The sequence below is a fragment of the Chinchilla lanigera genome, unplaced genomic scaffold (assembly GCF_000276665.1).
Source record: "Chinchilla lanigera isolate Chin_1 unplaced genomic scaffold, ChiLan1.0 scaffold00046, whole genome shotgun sequence".
NCBI lineage: Eukaryota > Metazoa > Chordata > Mammalia > Rodentia > Chinchillidae > Chinchilla > Chinchilla lanigera.
The window spans coordinates 17,486,326-17,507,872 of NW_004955447.1; the positions used below are offsets into that span (position 1 = coordinate 17,486,326).

At 40.6% G+C, this 21,547-nt stretch overlaps 1 protein-coding gene and 1 long non-coding RNA gene across 5 annotated transcripts in view; one reads left to right on the top strand and one right to left on the bottom strand.

Moving 5' to 3' along the window:
- Positions 1 to 21,139, bottom strand: part of LOC106149500 — a 26,439-nt gene extending 5,300 nt beyond the window's left edge. Inside the window, exons 1-2 of the long non-coding RNA XR_001235727.1 lie at positions 20,281 to 21,139; positions 12,578 to 12,658 (exon numbers count right to left, since the gene is read on the bottom strand). This is a non-coding gene — a long non-coding RNA (uncharacterized LOC106149500). The remainder of the gene's footprint in view (positions 1 to 12,577; positions 12,659 to 20,280) is intronic.
- The window catches only part of Scfd2 (sec1 family domain containing 2), a 406,746-nt gene that overhangs the window by 144,336 nt on the left and 240,863 nt on the right, over positions 1 to 21,547 (top strand). For all 4 annotated transcript variants that reach the window (XR_001235725.1, XM_005392914.2, XM_013518524.1 and 1 more), the window contains exon 5: positions 10,373 to 10,622. Coding sequence is in view for 3 of the 4 variants with exons in the window: in XM_005392914.2 (XP_005392971.1) it covers positions 10,373 to 10,622 (250 nt within the window). In the remaining variant the exon portion in view is untranslated. The remainder of the gene's footprint in view (positions 1 to 10,372; positions 10,623 to 21,547) is intronic.

A 21,547-nucleotide genomic window follows, 5' to 3' on the forward strand; every position in this document is an offset into this window, starting at 1 on the left:
ATAATTTTATATATATATATATATTCCCCCCCTTCTTTTCTTTAGACAGGGTCTCACTAAGTTTCTAATTTGCCCAGGCTGGGCCCAAACTTGTAAACTTGCAATCCTCCTGCCTCAGCCTCCCAGGACATGTGCTATCACACCCAGGTTTTTCTTGCTTTTTTTTTTTTTTTTTTTTAGTATCAGCTACTTCAGTGTAGAGTCACTATAGTTTCACTATCAACTCTGTTCAAAGGACAGAATTTGACATAAAGATAGGACTAGGAATAGTATATGGTTCTTGGGATCCAGGTTTTGAAGTCTTAGAAGGGAACCGCCCATCAGTAAATTCAGGGTGAAAGAGCCATGCTAAAGAGACATAGGAGCTTCTCTGGGATCATAGCCTGAGCAAATCTAACCCAGAGACAGAGAGTCAGAGAAGATAATCCCTGACTTGAGTCTTGAGGCCAGGTGGACAAGAGGGAGGAGAGCCTTCTGGGAAGGGAGGAGAGCCTGTGCAGATGCACACAGGCAAGTGGGAATGGTGTCTGCAGCTGACTTGTACTCCACGGGGAAGGACTTGTGAGGGATGAGGCTGAGCCGCTCATTAGCCAAGAAGGTAAAGGAGTGAATATCTCATGAGGAGGGCTTGATGAGGCATCTTTTATTTATCATTAAGTTATTCTAAATAGACCAGACTTTTGTTTTAGGATTGTTTTGGTTACTTTTCTCTCATTGCTGAGACAAAACACTCAACGCCTAAAATTAAGAAAGGAAAGCTTTATTTAGCTCACAGTTTGTGGAGGTTTCAGTCTGTAATCAGCTGGCTCCAAGGCAGGGTGGCATGGTGAGGGGCAACAGTTTGAGGTGACAGAAGACAGCAAAAGCAGCAAGAGCAAAAAGGAAGAGTGAGCCTCTTTTTCTTCCTTGTATTGTAAGCAGGCTACACTGCCCCTTCAGGGCCAGTGCAGCATTCACACCATCTCCCTGGCCTTCTGCACAGGATGAGGATGTTTACAAAGTAAGGACCCTGGCTCCCTGCTGAGCCTCTTAGTTAAACTTCTAAACTTCTCAAGTTGACACAGTGTGTCAGCCATTACAACGATGAAATAAATGATGGCTAGATGTAATAATTATTGCAACGCAGATAGTAAAAGAAGGGATGGAGAAGAGAGGATGGATACGTGAAATTGTCTGGACTGATTTGATATAGTAAAGGCAAGGTAGAAGTCTGAGAAACCAAATTTGTGTCTTATCTACTGGAATAATGATGGTATCATGCACGATTTCTGTGTTAGACATACTGAATTAAATTTGCAGACAAGATATACAAGTTGAGAAGGCCAATAGGCAACTGGCTGGGTTTGGCACAAAAGAGATAAGTTTGGCTAGAGATAATGCATTTATGAATTATATTAGTTAGTATCAAGATGAAGTGCTGCACCTAATGAGCCCATACGGTGACTCCCACAGCACAGTTTCTTTTACTTTCATACTGTACTCTAGAAAAAGTTGGGTGGTCTGGTCTAGACGCCACTCAGAATATGGCCCATTGACCGGCAGCTTTGATGTCAACCTGGAAACTTGGCAGAAGTGCATGGTCTTTGGGTCCCATCCCACACCTAAGAAGTTAGCAAAAGCCTCAGGTAGTTCATACGCACAGAGCCCATCTTCCTGCTTTCTTGTTCTTCTCTAAGAACTGCGTTGAAGCTGGTTTATCATCACTTATCTGCACTTCAGCTGTGGTGAGGGGGAAAACGTAGAAAAAGTTGAACTTCCTTGTTAAGATATGATATTCTTAAATTATTACATATCAATATTTACTTTGCTAGAAATTAAGACAGAAAATTTTAAAATATTCATGTATTCCTTTAAAAAATAATAAGCCCATTGCATGCTAATATAAATAACATATTTTAGAAAAGTAACTATACTTCCAAAAGAAAAAAAATAAGTGAGAATGGCATTGGTTTATGTTTTTGAAAATCTTTCTAATGTTTGGCTGATAGAAAGCAGCTGGATTCTTGCGTTTGCTTCCTTGTTCAGTATGCTACCATATGTTGCTTTGGTTGAAGTATGTGAAGAAAATCCAGCCTCGTGCAGATCTCTCCTTTTTAGTGGGAAAAGGGAGGAATATTCTGCTCGCTTTTTCAGATGTTTGTGGGTATTCCTTTCTGACATCATATCTAACTCTATATGCTTAAGGGTAAGTTGTCATGTGTAATTGCAATCCATATTAATGAGCTTTTTATGCTCGTTTATGTAGAATACTCTGGTCTATCTTTATTTTGGGTGATCTTTTGCCTGCGCTTTATGTTCTTATATCATGGACTGGTCATTTGGGAAGCATCACTTCACTGAATTTTACAGATCTTCCAAATGTTGATACATTTTTATTATGCAGTTAAAAAAAACTACATCTTAATGTCACCACTGATCTCACCAGAAAAGTGTTTAGGAGTAGGGAATTTGGCAGTTACACATATAAGTCTTCCAAATTCCAGTTTTTGCTTAAAAGCCAAAATTTTGTCATTGATAATAAATATATCAGTTGTTTTCCTTGAAGGAATAGGCTTATTTTGCTTGGTTTTGAGAAAATGTTTGCCAAATACTCAAGTCTGAGTTATAATTTTTCTGTTTTCCTTTCAAGTAAAAATGATACTGCCTGAGGGAAGCAATTACTTCAGTTCACAACTCAAGCAGTTGTACAAGCGCTTTTTTAAGTGTCACCATTGTACAATATTGCACAGCAGAAGTTCTTCATACCCAGTTTCCATTTTGCTGCATAGAATATTAAAGAGATGTTTAACGGCCGGGAGTCTGTAAGATTAATAATTTTTACTGCATCCTCAAAGGTGTTAAAGAAATCCTAAGCCCTGGGTTAAAGTGTCTTTTAAAACAATTTAATTGCAGCTGTGAACACACGGCGTAGGGTTAAGGAATACAGCAATACTGGGGTAGTTCGGAGCCTCTGCCTGGATCTGTGTCGTTACTGGCACTTCTACCGACCATCTTTGGGCACTGTTGCTGCAGTGTCCACACAGCGAAGAACGCTTGGTACTACCATAAAAATCGTTTTGACCTCATGGACCTCTTGAAAGTACTTCTGGGGTCTCAGAAACCTATTTTCCTATAAAATCATTCTGGACCTGATGAATGTTGGCTTATGAGACTGCATGGTTTTGGATTGATTAGTGGTAGGCAAAATTGCTAAGTAGCAAATTTTACATTTGAAAGATGTCTATCTTTCCTGTTTTCCTGCCGTCTCTCTGAAGGCACTCACTCGCTCCTAGTGGTACAGATGGTATGACTACCATTGCAGGACCCCTCCTGCTTGCTTTTGTTCATTTAATCATTTGGCAAGTGTTTATTGAGCCCTTTGTTTTAGTTTGTTTTGTGCCAATATAATAGAATATCCAAGAGTAAAAATTTATAATGAGTAGAAATGTTTTTGCTGAGAGTGCTGCGGTCTGGGACCTCTGATATCAAGGTGCTGGCGTCTGGCAAGGGCCTTCCTGCTGCGTCACCCAGGGGGGAGAATGGAAGACCAGGAGTGAGAAAGACACGGCAGAGCGCACTCTTTCGTCCCGGCACCAATCCTACCTCTGAGAGTGGGCCCCTTACTGCCTAATCACTCTTAAAAATCACAGCTCTCAGCTCTGTCACAATGACAGTTACATCTCAGCAGAAGTTTTTGAGGGGATAAACATTCAAACCCCAGCACCCTTCCTTGTGCCAAGTTCTCTGCTGGGGCTGGGTGTTCTGCTGCAGAGCTTCTGCTCACGCCTTGTCTCTCACAGAACACCTAAACCGAGAGCCTGCTGCTGCTGCAGCACATGGCCACAAACTTCATAGACGGACCCAGCGCATAGCTAGTAGCTCACACTCGGGCGGTCCTGGATTAACTTGAGACGCTAGCAGCGGCGCTTCCTTTTGGAAGGCTGTCTGGGAGGCTTTGTTTCCTCCTTCCACTCCCACAGGCCCCTGCACGAGTCGGCTGTGCTCTTGTTACCCCACCTTCGAAGCCAGCAATGGGGATCACATCTTTGTAACCACAGGCAGCTCCTCCCCTTTGTTTTATTTTGAGACAAGGTCTTGCTAAATGGCCCACGCTGGCATGAATTTGTGATCCACCTGCTGAAGAATTCGTAACGAGATTGGCCCCCTCAGATGATGCAGGGCTCTCTGCCCGTCTCAAGATAACCCTTACACACCTGCAAAGTCCCCTTTTCTGTATAGGGCAGCACATGCACAGGTTCTGGGGACTAGGACATGTGTTTGTTCACCGCGGCATTATTCTGCCCCTCTTAGTAAGTGTTATGGCTGTGTCTAGATGTCCCCCCAAAGCCTCATGTGGTCATAGGTGGGGCTTTTTCAGAGATGCGGGATCCGGAGTGTGTGACAGTGGAATTGATTCATGGTGCAGTTCCAGGCTCAAGGTGAGAGTGTTACCTGCTCTAAGTGGTGTGGAGAAGATAAAAGGGGGCGAAAGACACTGTTAAGGTCCCTTATTACTTTTGCTGCCTTCCACCCACCATGAGCCGCTGCCCCTCTGCCAAGTGCCTTGGAGCCAGCCACTTACATACTAAAACCTCCACAAACTGTGAGCTAAATAAACCTTTCCTCCTTTAACACTGACTATTTTGTCTCAGCAACAAGAAAAGTACCCAAGTCAGCAAGTACCCGTTATTTGTTGAAGGAATGAAGGAAGGGTCCTACCCCATCACTGATTTCTTGAGCTTTGTCCTCGCTGGTGTTATACTGACCGTTAGCACTCGGTTGGGGTGCAACTCTTCCAGGATTTCGATGTGTTTCCAGAGTGAATGCATACCTTTGTTAAAGACCTTATTTACTGGATGTCAGACCTGTATAATCCTACCACCTCTCACTCATGAACTCCTTGAATCATGTGTCTTGATTTAGTCTGTGTATACACAGAGCATAACATATGTGCACAATAAATGTGTTGAGGCATTTGCTCATACATGAGTACATCCATGAAGTATCCTTACACATACTATGTTTTGTTTTTCCTTTTCCTTTTCTTATTCTCTCTCTCTTCCTTCCTCCCTCTCTCTCTCTCTCTCTCTCTCTCTCTCTCTCTCTCTCTCTCTCTTTCTCTTTCTCTCTTTTTCTTTTCTTCAGGACCAGGGATTGAACTCAAGGAACACTGATAAGTATCTCCAGCTCTTTGCATTTTTCTTTTGAGATGGGGTTACCATAAATTGTCCATGCTGGCCTTGAACTTGTGGTTTTCCCAGTAGCTGGGATTACAAGTGTGTGCCACTAGGCCTAGCTCCCTATTCACATTTTTGCATTTTGTCAGAGGTGTATAAAAAAGAAGCCCATTTTCCAAAGACGCTGAGTAGTTTTGATTATGGTGTTTAAAGCCTGGCTAAGTCTCCCGGCAAGTGGTGTTTCGCAGTGAGGGGCCTGGGGCACTTCTCAGCCCCAGGTGGCAGGACCCCTGGCACCTGCACACACCCGGGCCAGGAGGCATGGCAGAGGTGGCTTCTCAAGCAGCAGCTAGCATGGCTCAGTGCTCCGTGCCTCCAGGCTGTGTCCTCTGAGGAACAGGTGTGCGGCCAGCCTGGCTTCCCCTGCAGCCATATGGAATACGCTCCTCATGCAAGAACAAGGTTTGATCTCAACTTTGCAGAGGTTTTTTTAAGTCAACCAAAAAGTCAGCTTTTCTAAAGACAACATGCATTTTATAGCAAGCCTTCGTATGCAGTTACTGGGGACTGATTCAAGAATAACAGAAACCCCAGACTGCAGATAAATAAAAGGTTTTGATATTGTAGGCACAGCTACAGTCCTCCACCACCTACTAGTAGGCCCATTTATAGAAAAGTGAATGAGAAACTTAATCCCAGGTACTTCACAAAGGAGCCATTTTTCCCACTTTTGTGGTAGTTTGCTATGCGTGTTTTTTTCAATGGCAGCATTTAATAATATTTATATTCCCTTTGACCTCTTACTGACTCTTGGGGTTAAGATCCAAGATGTGGTTTTAAACATATAGGTTGCTTCTCCCTTCCTTGAGACTATCAGCTTCCTATTCCTAGAAGGTATGTGTGCATGTCATTCCCTTACCAAAAGTCTTAACTAGTTCTGCTGGGTGAGCAAGGTGCCCATGGGGCAGCAGGCGTGGGAAATAGTAGTAATAGTTTATATTTATAGGAGGCTATGTGCTAGCTCTATGCTGTATGATTTGCTTCTGTTACTAAATCCTCAAGACAACACTCTATTATTGTATATTCTTAAACAAGGTAAAGTATTGTCTACTAAATTAGCTCTCAGAAAAGAAGGAGTCCTTACAAGATTGCCCTTTGCTGGGATTATTTTAAATAACAAAGTAGTGAGCAGTTTGTTCCAATGTTATGCAAATATTTGTCAATGATATAAGATCGCCTAGTAGGCATTTATGGTATTATTTCCATTTTACAGATGAGGAAATTGAGGCTTGGGAAAGTTAAATAATTTGTCCAAGGTCATACAACTAGTTATGGGCAGGATTCAAACCTAGGCAGATGGTATTACTCCTACACTCTGATTGTTAGTCTTGCTGAGATTCTTCCGTTTGCCTTTAAAAAGGTTCCAATCTAAGGAGTCTCTAATCTTTTTCTTCCTTCTTGTGGTGGCTCCATTTTCACAGCAGAGAAGATGAGAAATGGGTGTGCATCCAGTGTGTACGTCTACGGACAGCACCAGAAAGACTCGTTTCCCTTCCAAGCCAAGGTGGCTCAGGGTCCCTTCCCCCTGCTGCCCTTCGCCGGGTGACAACCTTGTCTACCTTGACCAATAGTAGGGAGTTCACTGGTTCCTAGGTCAGTCCCTTATCTTGGTCGATAGCTCTAAGAGTTCTTGCTCACACTGAGTTGAAATTGTCTTTTCTGGAATTTTCATAGTCTGTCAAAAAAGGAAATAAGCTTGCATGCCTTGCCTTGCCTTCCCAGTAGGCATTGCGGGTAAGTGCCCAAGATAGTGCAGTTTTCAGCATATGCCTCGTGTCTTGTTATATGGTCGTAGTGCATTTGTTAAAACTGAGAAACCTACGTGAGCACGTTACTAGTAGCATAAACTGTAGGCTTCTTTCAGAACTCTTTTTAAAACTCTAGTTTTTTCATTTCAAAGGTCCTTTCTGTGTTCTACATCTCCAGGATAGCATGTTACCTTCAGTAGTTATATCTCCTTAGTCTCATTTGCTGTGTGACTGTTTTTCAGTCTTTCTTTGCTTTTCATGACCTTGCCAGTTTTAAGAAGTACCAGTTGGACGTTCTGTAGAATGTTCCACAACTGGGATTTGTCTAATTTTTTTTTGTTTTATTTAAACTAGGGTTGTGAGTTTTGGTGACGAACACTATGAAATTGAAGTGTCATTCTTAGGGATATCAATGTAACATGGGACTAAATATAGTAACCTTGCTGTCCTAGTTAAGGTAAAGTTATTCTATCCCTTTCCTTTCCATGCTCAATTGTGTACAAGTAGGGTCACTACATGAAGCCCACATACAAGAGGGAGGGAGAATTAAACCACCTCTCGAAGGAGTGAGAATCGACATAAAGTTATTTGGAATTTTATAAAACGATTTATCTGTTCTTCCACATTTGTATTTATTAATTCAGTCATTTACTCATATCAGTCTAACCGATAGGTATTTGTTGTATCCATCGTGTTATAAGTAAATATTACTTTATTCATTTTGTTATTCAAGTTGTTCTACCTTTGCTCACTCGGACATCTTCCAGTTTGCTCCTGTGTCCTTTTGAAATGTTCCTGATCTTTTGTTTTTTGATCACTCTCCTGCTTTCTGGGGTCCTCTTGTATTTTTCTGGCCGTCCTTAGAATTAGTCTTTCCTTTTGGAGCCTCTGATTCCTTTTATTGAAGAGTATTAGAAACTACAATCTGCCTACTTGGTTTGATCATTGACTGTGAAGTGCCGTGGCTTTTAGGTCATCTCCGTGGACAGTTAGGAAACACATCTGCACATGCCAATCTATGTTACATGTGTTCCTACAGTTCCTTCTGTAACAGTCCATTTGTATGTAAAGGATTCCTGTTTTGAAAATTTATATTTTGCTGAGTAGCCAAAATAAGAGTATAAATTACTACCATCTGCCACCACTGGTAAAGTAGAAAAGGGGGGTAGGGAGAAAGTGGAGGCCTGGGCACAGTGTGACTTCCTGCTCTGCTGCCCCTGGTCACAGCATGGCGTTATAAAGCAGAGATCATAAGCAATGAAGGGACGAGTGAGTAGAATAGTCAGGACTGGAACCTGACATTTTGAAACAGAGTTTTAAAAATTTCTATCATGTTCTTCCCTCTTAAATTCAGTTATTGACCTGGTCCGATGCATTAAGCAGGTTTAGGGTGTAATTTTAGAAACTCGTGTGTACGGGGGAGTCTGCTGGAGCGTCACTCACGAGGGGCTTTGCCCTGGAGCACGCATCATGGCCTGCAACTCGGAAGTGAGGTCCTGAGGGCCAGGTGTTAGCGAGTGGGTTTTACAGTGATTTTGATGATTGCCTTACCCTCGTTTGTTTACTAGCTATCTTTCTAGAAATCCTCTGTTCTTGGGAGAGAACTATAGGGCTCCATGGGATAGAGATTTTAGGCATACATCTGCTTTTTAGAAATGGGATATAAAGCAATGAAGGACTTTGCTTATTATCATCCAAGGAGTTGATGATAGAGTAAAAAGCAAAAGTGCAAGCCTCAACCTTCTTTTAACAGGCCAGCCACATGGCTCCTTTCCTTTCAATTACTTTTGGCAGCTTGTAAAGCAAAGAAAGGACCCTTGAGGGTTCCTTTGCAGACTCTCTGGAGCTGTAGGGCCGTTCCAGGATGCCTCCAAACCTTTTGGCCCTTACTGCTTTTGAGGGGTGTGTGTTTATACTTGCTAAATCATATCTTGTCACCGTATACCAGGAAGCAAAACAAAACAACTGTATTCTTTTCCATTTTTACTTTATCTAGTTCAAAAGACTTAGGATTTTGTTTTTCTTTGGTACATCATGAACATCCAGAGTGTTTAGTGGAAATAAATGGTAACAGCTGTTTTTTTGTGTATGAAATACGTGTAATTGTGGATCTTAACCTTGACATAATCTATCCACATTTGTCCAGGTATGGAAATGACTAGAAAAGCTCATTTAGGGTGATCATCCCAGTGTGAAACAACATTCAGCTGTTTGCTGTTAACTTTCTCTTCAGAGAAAGAGAGTTTTTACAGGTCTCTCCCTAGCCCAGTATTCCCTGTCTAACATTGCTTGTCCTGTATGAAATAGTGCATGTCTGTACACACAATATATACTCCCAGGGGTCTCATCTTCCTTCCCGGCCTTACTTTCCTCCATAGTACTTCTGACTCTGCTACACTGCGTATTTTACTGCTTTAGCTTTTAAACTGTCCGCTTCCCCCACTAGAGCATAAACTCCATGGGAGCAGAGAGTTTGTTTTGTTCACTGACACAGGCCTAGACCTAGGACAGGAACTGGGACACAGTATGTGTGCCGGGGACACTTCTGGGTGAATGATGTAAGTTGCAAGTGGTGAGAATTTGGCCTCTGATTTGAATGTCAATATGAACAGTGCAGTTTTGTATTATAGATAAAATTAGATTACGTTATTTAAAATGTGGATTATCTCTTCATCAAATATCTCAGAATTTATACTAGAAATGAATACACTTGAAAGTTACTCCAGTAATACAGTGCTATTCTCATATGCCAGGAATTTTGAAATTGTCTGCTAAATATTGTTCACGGAATTGGTGGAGAGCTGAAATAATTTTTCAAATTTTAAATTGAATTATCTTTAATTCACCAAAGAACTCTAGAATGCTAAGTAACTTTATCTAGTTTGATTCTTTATTCTAGTCAGCAGAGGTAGCAGAAAATGACTTTTTGTTGTTATAAAGATACTCTAATATAGTACTTGCCAACATGGAGGAAATGATCAGCAGTATGCTATGAAACCTGAGGCGATCCCCTTGAAGGAGGCTCAGCACTCATTTGTAAGGATGGGCCTGCTATGTGTGTTGTTTAAGTCATATTATTTTTCCAAATGTTTTTATTTAAAATTCCAAGTGTCTGAAGTACTTACATTTTTATTTTTAAACGTAAAGACTCTTGTTTAAACGGTAGTAAGATCATGTTAGGGGGACTGCAACTTTACTAGCCATTTTATAAACTATGCCTTTCAAAACAAAAGTTTCATGCCAGACCTTTTGCAGTAGTCTCTCCAGGACAAATAAACACACCAATAAAAAGGAGTATGGTCAATGGACATCATAGGCTTGTTTGCCGGCTATCTCTGACTAATGTGGTGCAGAAGTCATATTTCTGTATGAGATTGACGTGTTTTCCTATGATCGTTTCTATTCCAGAGCATTGGGGAGTCGGGGATGTCTGTTGTGTTAAATCAGCTGCTGCCCATGTGTAAGCCATCAGCTCAGAGGACCAGTGACGACTATGGCCCTGAGGAGCTGCTGGTCCTCCTCATATACATTTATTCTGTCTGTGGAGAGTTCACAGTGGACAAAGACCTGGGAGAAGCTCAAGAAAAAGTGAAGAAAGCATTGGTACAAGTCTTCTGTGAGGAGGTTGAATTGTCACCTTTGCTGCAAAAAATCACAGGTGAGTGTTGAGCAGAAACATCAGGGATGTAGAAGACAGGTTTAAAAGTAGACGGTTTCAGGAAGAGGATGTATCCATCTCCAGGGGAGTTGCTGGAGTTTTGTGGGGTCGGATGGGTGCTGGCCACCTCTAAGGGCTGGGTTGTCTTTGTAATATTTTTCTTTTGCAGACATGGTAGTAAAATGACCCTTCTAAGTGTTTGTTAGAATTCATATCCTTTGAGTCAAAGCTTTATTAAAATTGGAGAATACTCATACAGATAATGCCAACCTTTTATCTTTAAGGAAAAAATTAAATGCATCAACTTTATACAGTATTTCTATTAACATATTTCTTTGAGATTGTCATTTCAAACTATAAAACTACAGTGGTACTTCGGCTCACTAACTTAATTTGTTTTGCAATTTTGGGGAAGGTGGTAGCGGTTGTGTTTGCCACGCTATGTGGAGTATGTGAATGGAAGCAAAAATTTGTCCAGCACTTGTGTTTGAGAACAAATTGTTTGTGAGCAGAAACATTCATGAACGAAGGCATTACAGCATTCCTTCCACATGTCACATAGTGTGATAGGATTGGAAATTGACATTTTCAGGAAGTTTCATATTTTGACTCACCATATTTAATTTGAATTTGAATTAATTGCTACTATCTAAAATGATACCCTCATGTACTAGTAAAGTGGGCTGTGCTAGTTTGGAGAAAATATGTAATTAGGCATTGTAAAATCTAACTATTAACTCCAATAAGAAATGTAATATAACACATGAAGGCATCCATTTGTGTTATGCTATGCAAATTCAATATTGTTATTTCTATTTTGTGTAAAGCTGATTTTCATTATGGATTGAGCCTATATGTGTTTGCGGTAAGAAGTTATGAAAACGTGTATGTAAAACATAGTTTAAAAACGTACCAAATTTCTCTTCGTTCGTGTGTGTATGCGTGTGTGTGCCTTTGTGTGCTCTGGAGTACGTAGACCTCTCCATTCAGTGAGGGCCATCTGAGGCAGATTGTCTGTCTCCAGCTTTTTCTCTTGTTCACAATTGGCCCCCAGCAGAGGGACTAGCTAGATTTCTCAGAAGCAAATGGTATGGCTGTCACCTTAGTGTCCCATGTATGTTTACTCTATTTTGTGCCTACTGCTGACCTTTCCTATGGTTGGCTATGGAAACTTAAACTCTGGTGAGATGGAAACTGAGTGAAGTTTCCACAGAAATGTAATACCTGTACTTCCTTACTTAATATCAAGCCTGCTTGTAAGCTTAGCATGTACTCAAGCAAAATTTGTGGGACTGGTTCCCATTTCATTAAGCACAGCACTGTATGTGATTATACGGCATGTGATTAGCGCTGTGTGTTTGCTTGGCTATAAATGAATGGTAACTTAGAAAGGGTTAGTATGGTATTAATGGTTCTTAGAACAGAGCATTGGTTTCGAGTAAATTTGAATGCTAGGATAGTTTAATTGGAAGTCACCCTTATAATGCATATTTTCAGAAAACAGAGCAAGAATGGTATGTTTTCAATGAGGCTATTTGAATAGATTTTTATGAGCTTCATATGCTGCCGTGTTATTTTTGGAATTGAAGTCATGTTTTAATAGTGCTTGTTTAATATTCACTCACTGTGTTTGTTGACCTAGCAGTTCACCTTTTATTAGTTTCCTTATTTATGTTTTCTCAGGATATTATATTTTCTTGATTTAAAACACTTCTGTGCATTCATGCTTATATTATGAGAATTTCTATAAGCTCAGAAGTTGAAAAATAAAAAATTTGTGCAAATTTCATGTTTTTAAATTTAGAGAAGTCTTATAATATTAGTATACATTCATGCTTAGGTTAAGTTTTGGATATATAGTTTAAGTGGTAGGGAGAAGATACGTTACTTAATTTTGGAATAAATGTATTAACTGTTGGAGTATAAACACACACAACCCACGTGTACATACATACATTTGTCAGCTCCTGTAGACACCTGAAGGACTTCTGAAGTTAGATTTATTTGGCCAGGATTGTGTTGAGAAGCCAAATGTCCTGCAAAGAAGATTTATATGTAGAGTTAGCTGCTGAAAATAATGGTTCATTTATATCTTGGAATAAAAAGTTAAAGAATGTATTAGTACAACCACTATGGAAATCAGGATCGAGATTCCCCAAAAAACTAAAACTAAAAATTCCATTCAACCCAGCTTTTCCCTTCTAGACATCTTCCTGAAAGTATTAAAGATGTCATTTACAGTGATACACATATACCTATATTCATACCAGCACAATTCATAATAGCTAAATCCTGGAAGCAGCTTTTATGTTCATCAACAGATGAATGGATAAAGAAAATGTGATATTTATAAATAATGGAGTATAGTAAGCCCCAGCAATACAAATGAGTTCTTTTCTGGGAGATTATTCATAAGTCAGATTTGTTTGTAAGTCCAACAAAGTGAGGCTTATACACACCTTGGACACAAATATACAGCGTAAAACATAAAAAGCCAAACACACACACAAAAATACAGTAAGCCCCAACTGTGCTGTACTAGTGTACATGATCACACTTTGCAGTAAGCACACAGTTGCACAACTGTGACAGTGTTGGGCAGACGTGTGAGCTACTTCTGAGATCTGTTCCCATCTGGGGATGTTCATGGTGTGAGTTCTGTTTGCACTTGTGAAAGTTCTCCATGTTTGTAAATTAAAGACTTAGTGTACTATTCTGCCGTATATAAGAATGAACCTGTGTCATTTCTAGGAAAATGGATGCACCTTGGACGATAATGCTAAGCGAAGTACATCAGACACTCAAGCTTGAACATCACATGATTTCTTTTATATGAGAAGCCCAAAATATAAAGAGCACGATAAAAGATAATAGGAGACAAGGAGCTAGATCTTTTGCAAATGCGCCGGGGACCAAGAGATGGAGAGGTGGGGAGGATGGGGAAAGGGTTGAAAAATGAGTGAAAATGTGTTTGCATCCCACACAGGGAGTGTAAGCACTGCCAGCATGTACTATTGAAACATAACTGGGAAAGATAGAAAAGAAAAAGAAAAAATAAGAGTGTAATATTGTGTTGATTTTGTGAAAGAGGAGTGGATATCTCAGTATGCATCAAAAATTGAATCGTCTTGTACACGTGCTCAGTGTACCCGGAAATGGATGAACCTGGCTTTTCTCGTAACTTGTCTGCAGTGTTGCATGTTTTACAATAGTGCGTAGTCTTGAATTTCTTGCTACTGAGAGGCAGCGTGTATTTTAAACCTTGTGCGTATTTGGCTGTCAATGAAAATTTTGTTAAAAACAATAATTGAAGCAAGCAGTAGCCAACATAAGAACGCTACTTTTTATTTAATACCACAGCTTTACCCTCCTAACTACTGACAGGATCAAGAAAGCAATCATCTTTCTATACTAAAACCTTAAACATGCTGGGCATGGGCACATAGCTGTAATCCCAGCACTCGAAGGCTGAGGCAGGAGGATTGCCGTGAGTTTGAGGCCAGCCTGGGCAACATACTGAATTCAAGGCCATGCTGGACTACAGAGCGAGGCCCTGTCTCAAAAAAATAAAACAAAACAAAACATTAAACATGTTGTCATCTCTCAACTGCTAAGTGATAGAGCCAGGGTTTAAACTCAGGTGTTCTAGTTATGGGGCCCACTTCTCCCAACATGAAATTTGAAACCTGTAACAAGCCTGCTGCAACCACCACATTTACTACGTTCAGTCCTTCTTGCTTGCTTCATGTATTGTTTCATGTCATGTGAGTCCAACCACCCAGTCATTTCAATACCTGAACAGAAAATCAATGTTCTGGTTAATATTGTAGTTATCACCTATGCTTTTAAATCTGTCTATAGTAGCTGCTTCTAGATGTTTCCTGTTCCTATTTTCCTGTTTTCATGTATGTATTTTCTTTCTTTCTGCATTGTTCCAAAGAGATTACAGTATTGTTTCTACTCATTGAAATCTATTGATTTGTCTAGCTTTTAAAGCAGAAATCATAAACCAGAGTTGTCCTAGTTACTTTTCATATTGCTGAGACAAAATACTCCATGCCCAAAGTTAAGGGAGGAAAGGTTTATTTTGCTCACAGTGTGTAGCGGTTTCAGTTCATAATCAGCCTGCTCCAAGGCAGGGTGGCTTGGCAGAGGAGAACAGTTCATGGTCGGCAGACTGTAGTAAAGCAACAGGGGGAAAACTAGCCTCCTTCTGTCCACTTATATTGTATCTGGTCTACCGGGTTCAGGGTGGTGCCAATCCAGTCAGTGGTGGTTTAGTAATCACCCACCCTTCACCCTAGCATTGCAGCATGAATCAGTCACACACTGTAGATTGAGCCACCGCTGAAGAAGCCCCCCCATGACTGCGTGAGGCTTTGGGGGGACATCTAGACACAAACCATAAGTCCTGTTTATTTTATTAATATCTGTTTAACAATAATTGCCCTGTTTAAAATTTACATTTTCCTTTATCTGTCCATTATGTAATTTATTTTTACAGTTTCTTTCATTTCACTTTCTTAATATGGAAAGAACAATAAGAAACTATGATTGGTGAAACAAAACAACGATTTATGTTGGTCTATGGCAACATGCTCTTTTCTTTTTAATCTGGTCTCTTTAATAGATACTTTTAGGAAGATTTCTGGAGTGATAGGCAAAACCTCTTCTGGTAACACAGAATAACAAGGATTAGGTCTCTGGATGCTGGGGAGGAGCTGTAAGAAGAGAACTGCCACAGTCTAAATATGCTGATTAGTGCTACGCTTTCCCAGGCCTGCTGAGTTCAAAGAGAGTATCAGTTTCTGTATACGTTAGTGTTTTCATGGCAGTCACAAGAAAACACAAAGGAAAACCATTTGAACTTTCTTCAGAGAATGAAATCAAATGCTGTTTTTAAAGACCTGGGTAAGCTTGAAATGTCATCATATGGCGAGGTATATGGGGGGGAAGGGTTTGCACATAGAAAGCCTTGATTTAAAAGTCTCGCTCTGCCATTTCTAGCAGGGTGGTGTGTCAAGGGACAGATCACCCATCCTTGAACCTTGATACTATGAACTGCCTTCTGGACCATTTTTTGTTTAACTGAGAGTCAGTTGTGTTACTTAGGCTTGTGGGTGTGAGAACTAATTTGGGGTCCCAGACAGACTGTAAATACGTCTTTATCATTGTGGCCGCACCCCCCACTGCCGCAGCTGTGCTAGGTTGCGCTGCTTGACCTTGTCGCCCACGGACATCATAAGAAGGTGTGCACAGTGCACTGTGGTGAGTGCACAAGACTGCCGTAGGCCGAGACAGCCAGCTCTGGGGCTCTGAGCTGTCTGGCTGACCCGGGCACTGAGGCAGAGCAGCAGCGTGGCTCCCCTGTAACCATTAGCGGCAAGTCAGTGCTGTAAGTTCTGGATCAGGAAACCAGGGAGAGCAAAGCTTCCAAGTGTTCTTTGACATACAAAACTATTTTTTTTTAAATTTCTTTTCACTGAACAATTTTTTACTTACTGATTTATTTTCCCTGAATTTTTATAGTATCTTTAAAGATAAGATTAGTGAGGGTTAAGTCTATTTCATTAGGTTTAATGAAAAGCTAGAGAATGAATGATTCAGAATACCTCCAAAAATTCTGTGATTCAAGATAGAGGCATGATAATACCACAGAAACCATAATTTATGTTTATTGAACTCTTATTTTACTTGCTGTATAATGTAGGATTTTCAATTATGGCATCATTGCCTTAGGATTGCACCCAGATGCATATAAGGAAAAGTATACCAGGTTGTCTTGGTTACTTTTCTCTCGTTGCTGGGACAAAATACGTGATGCCCAGAATGAAGGAAGGAAAGGTTTATGTAGCTCACAGTCTGTGGAGGTTTCAGTCCATACTCAGCTGGCTCCAAGGAAGAGTGGCGCATGGCAGAGGCCAACAGTTCATGGTGACGGAAAACAGCAAAACAACAAAACAACAGCAAAATGGAGGAGCGGCAGAGGGAAGAGCGAGCCTCTTCCCCTCCCTTACACTGTGTGCAAACTACCTGCCCCAGGCAGTGTAGCTCTCACACACATAATCCCAGCATTGGACCATGGATCAATAATAAACTCTAGAAGGCCGCCCCATGACTGCATGAGGCTTTAGGGGGACATCCAGACACAAACCATAACACAGGGTGATTTAACAAATAGGATTTTTTTCAGCTGAAGATGTGTTTGTGTCATTTTGATCATGGGGTAGGCACTTTTGAAGCATTGTGTCCATTCGTTAGGTAAGGAGGAAGGAAAGATGAAGGTAAAAGGCATGTGCAGTATTATCTGAGTCTACCAGCCCCCCTTTTTATTAGGAAAACAATAGTTTTATTGAAAGCTTTACCTGGACGCCTTGCATCCTTGTCTAGAAGCAGGTTTCATGGCTACCTCTAGCTATAAGACAATCTGATAAGTACATATATTTATTATGAAAAAATAAGAGTTTTATAAGAAAGAATGCGGGAATGGGTATTAGGTAAGAAACTTCTTTGTGCTACAAGTATCGTTATAGACCCTGACAGAGGAATTGTAAGGGAAGATAACCCATGGTGAGGTAGAAGGACACCCAGAGCGTCTCTCTGTCTCTGTGTGTTTTATAGTTGTAACACTAAAATTTCTTTTTTCAGTATGTACTGAAATAATATATTATTAGTCCTGGCATTGCTGGACTTATATCACAAATATTTTTAACTTATTTCTATTTATTGAACATTTGTACATGCCTAACATTATTCTAAGCTCTCCAAGGAAAAAAACCCAAAAAACCCTCTGGAGCAGCAGCAGCAGAACTGAGGCTGTGAGCACAGGCCTTGGAGTAGGACAGGTCTGAGTACTAGCTTGAGTAGTTGTGTGATTTGAAGTTGATCGTGTAGCTTCACAGATTCACAGTGTCCTTTCTCATAAGTAAAATAAAGATAGTCGTAGTAGCCGAATGCATTAAATGAAATGGTCCAAGTTTTTGGACAAATTCTGATGTGTAATGTGATATCAGTATATGTTATCTGCGCCATGACTGTTATTTCTGTCATTATTATTTTGTCACTGTTATTTATTAATATCACCACTGAGTGATGTCTCTCCTCAAAGAGCTTTCAGAGCCACTTTAGAGATAAGACTAACACAGAGAACAATAATTAGCATACTATAAACACCCAAAATTGTGCAAAAATCAATGTCCCAGTGACTTGGTATTAAATGACATGTATGAATAAAAAAATTTCCATTGCTCTATTGGGTCTGAGCAAACAGAATCCATTGTAGACAACTGGAGTAATACAGGGGATCGCACATGTTATACTTCCTGACAATCCTAGGTGATAAAATGGTAATGTTCGAAGTACTTTCATATATATTTTCTTTGATTATCAAATAATAAACTCGCATGTCTAATAAATATACCCCAAATACCTGAGATCAAGTGAAGTACATCTGAAGTGTTAACTTCTCTTTAAGCTAATTTATTTAAAAGTACACCATAGTTTTTCAAACTTTGGGACAGAGGCTAAAATTTTACCCAAATTTGGAAATAGCGTAGTTGCAGTTTTTGATGTTTTAATTTTTCCATGGTAGTTCCTTACCCTAATACATCCAGGTACACTTTTGGGAAGTCCTGTAGTTTCTAGGTTTTTATTTTAAGCATAAAGACTCATAAGGCGTGGTATTATGTTATATTAATGGAAAGGTTCTTAGCAGCTATCTACCTAATCCAATGACTTTATACACAGATGTTAAGTGACTTGCCTCAAGTCACCAACTGAAACCTGTGTAGAATCTTTACCTCTGTGTTTCCAGTCCAGAATTCTTTTTGCCAGTTCAGTGATTCTCAACCAGGGAACCTCACGGATCCCTAGAAAAAAGAGCGCTTACGGCAAAGCTTCACTCTCTACAGTGTGGTTTACATCTCATCCATAAACTAATTATTGCTATTTATTTTAATTAGGAAAGTACATGATATAAATATATTAATGTTAGTACATACTACTGTGTCTTATAGAAGATCAATTCATGTGAAGATATTGCTCAGTTTACAGGATTTTTTCTTTGCATCTTCCAATCAACATATACTAAAAGTAGAATTATATGCTATCTTCCTTCGTTAAAATTGTTTGAGACCACAAGTTACAATAAGAGTGTCACACGCAGATGCTTTCAGGGGCTAGAAGTGATATTGACAAGTAAAAAATAAATAGATTTTGGATGAACAACAGTAAAAATTACAATGAGAAATGGCAAAAGATATCCAGCCATACTAAAGCGGGGGCAATAGGGAGTGGTGGAGATTGTGTCAAACTAAAGATTCCCTTACTTTTACCAGGGGAACATGAATCTGATATTCTAATCGCTCAAGAAACCATGAATCTGGAATTGATTCAGTACATAGGTTTCAAGTTTGCAATTTTTATACCAGAGCATCTGCCTCAGGTATTCATTATAGAGGAGTGACTTCAAATTTCTAAATCTCTAATTTCAGTACTTACTAGAAATCTGAAAGATCTCCAGATGAGAAAGCAAAGGAAGTGGAGTTCTGGGATATAAGGCAGTGGTAGAACACTTTCCTAACATGCGCAAGGCCCTGAGGTTGGGACTGGGGGGTAGGATGGGGAGGGGGGAGAGAGACACACAGAGACAGAGAGACAGAGACAGACACAGAAAAGAACGAGGAAGGGGAGGCGGAGGAGGGAGAAAATACAACGGGGAAGGGCAGGAGGAGAAACTTAGTGATTTTCTTCTCAACTTCTTTTAACCAAAAGAAAAGAACTTCATGTTTGTTAGTCTGGATTAGTTTACCATGAGGTTGCATAGATTCTTTTTTCCCCAATAGATTCTGTAAAGATACCATCTCAGTGGAGGTGGACTTCTCACAGAACTCTGGTCAGTTGGACTGAAAATGCTGGGGGACAGTTTTGGTTTCAATATAAAGATATCTGTAGAAAATGAAGTCAGCCAGAAACCCTGACTCACCCCGTGAGAAGAGCTTTCCAGCAAGGAGAGCTGATACTGGGACTTACACGCTGGGGGCAATTCTGTTAATTGAGTTCTGTGACTTTCAAGTAAATATTAGGACGTGAAGAGTAAGTTCTGTGGAAAGTGCACAAACTCTACTCCAATTCTGTACAGATGACATTTTTCTAATTACAGCTGCAGTTATGCTTCTTGCTGTATAATCCCCAAAACTTTTCCACAAAATAATGGCATAAGGACTAGTGATGCTATACCTGAAATAATAAAAACCTCAGGTTATTTGCCTAAAATATCTTTATGAGAGACTGTGATTTTTAAAGTTTGATTCTACAGCATTTGGTCTCCTAAGTTTTTTTCCTATTCCTTCTCCCCTGTCCATTACCATGTTTCTATCCACTCCGTATAATAAGTGAGGGGTGGAGAGTCCAGTTTAAAAAGCACTGTCCTTAAAAGTGTATGGTGCGGTACGGTCATCCATAGCACAGCATTGTGCAGCAGGTATCTACAACACATTCATCTCGCGTAGTGGAAACTTACGGGCGCCGATCAGCAGACTCATTTCCCCCTTTCCCCACCTCGGGCAATCACCGTTCTAGTCCTTCCTCCTACTAGTTTGCTTATTTTAGATACCGATACAAATGGACCCACGGAGTCTTAGTGACTGGCTTATTGTACCTGGTGAAAGCCCTCTCAGGTTTGCTGAGGTCGTCACATGCTGCGGAGTCCCCTCCTTTTGAAGACTGGATGATGCCCTGTTGTCTCGAGAGGTGTTCCCACTGTGGTGCTCACTGCAGCACAGCTCACAGTAGCCAAGACGTGGGGCCAACCGACGTGCCCCTCTGGCAGGCCGCGCAGCGTCCCGAAGGGCCTCGCTTGGACTTCTCGTGCGTCACCGGTGGGAAGCCTTCTTGGGCGGTGAGCGAGGGAGGCCTCGAGGACGTGTGAGGGGCAGCTCGCACCGCTTTCAGGCCTTCCTTCCAGTGGAAACGACCTTATGTTCTTATCCTTAGCAGAACAGCCAAATTCCATAACCACCAGCAAGAACTGGTCATAATCGCGTACTCATGGCAGTCTTCCTTTTTTGAAAAATGCAGGTAACTGTGGGCCTGGTCCGGGCCACGACTGCTCTTTGTGGCGGCCACTCTGCTATACGCGTCTTCGTCTTCAGTAGCGCAAGGCGTGGACATTTTATTTATTATGTTGGAGGAGGTTTGCTTTCAAACAAAGCGTTTTTCATATTTAGCCAGGTACTTCTCCCAGCCTCCTAGAAAGTTAATCTTCTTCGTAAACTATGAAGTACTTACAGGCAGAGAAATATAAAAAACATTTCCTTTGCTGTCATCATGGCATTCTTCTTGAATTGCACAAGTTTCCTTCAGTAATTCATCAAATTTTGGAATATGCACTTCTACATATTTCTTCCCCTAAGGACGCCGTTCTAATTACACAGTGATTTTCAAGATTTCAGAATTCTTTCCCTTCATAAATTATTTTTTAAACCTTGAGCATTTCTCCTGACTGGCAATTGTGAAGATGTTGCTGTGGTTACTGGTCAGATGACCCGAAAGTCCCACCGCCAGCCTCATATTACCCAACCTGAATGAAAACTTCAGCTTCTTTCAGTAGGTGACGGTGTACACAACCATGGTGATAGGCCCCACCTGCTCAGATGAAGGACAGCTTCAGGGTGAAGGGAATCACATGCATTTTGGAAGGACTCTGCTTCATCTCTTCATTCTCATTCGTTAATTCTCCGTGGGTGTGTCAGTATTGGACTTTGCATGAAGGAATGTGCCTTCGAGTGTTTCAGATTTCTGTTTCAGGCCTGCCAAAAGGCAAGACAAAACAAGACAGTTTGAAAGATTATTGTTTTCCATTGAGATTTACGACACTGTTTGGTATATCATAGGGTCTATTTTTTCTCTTGATTTCTGCGATTTCT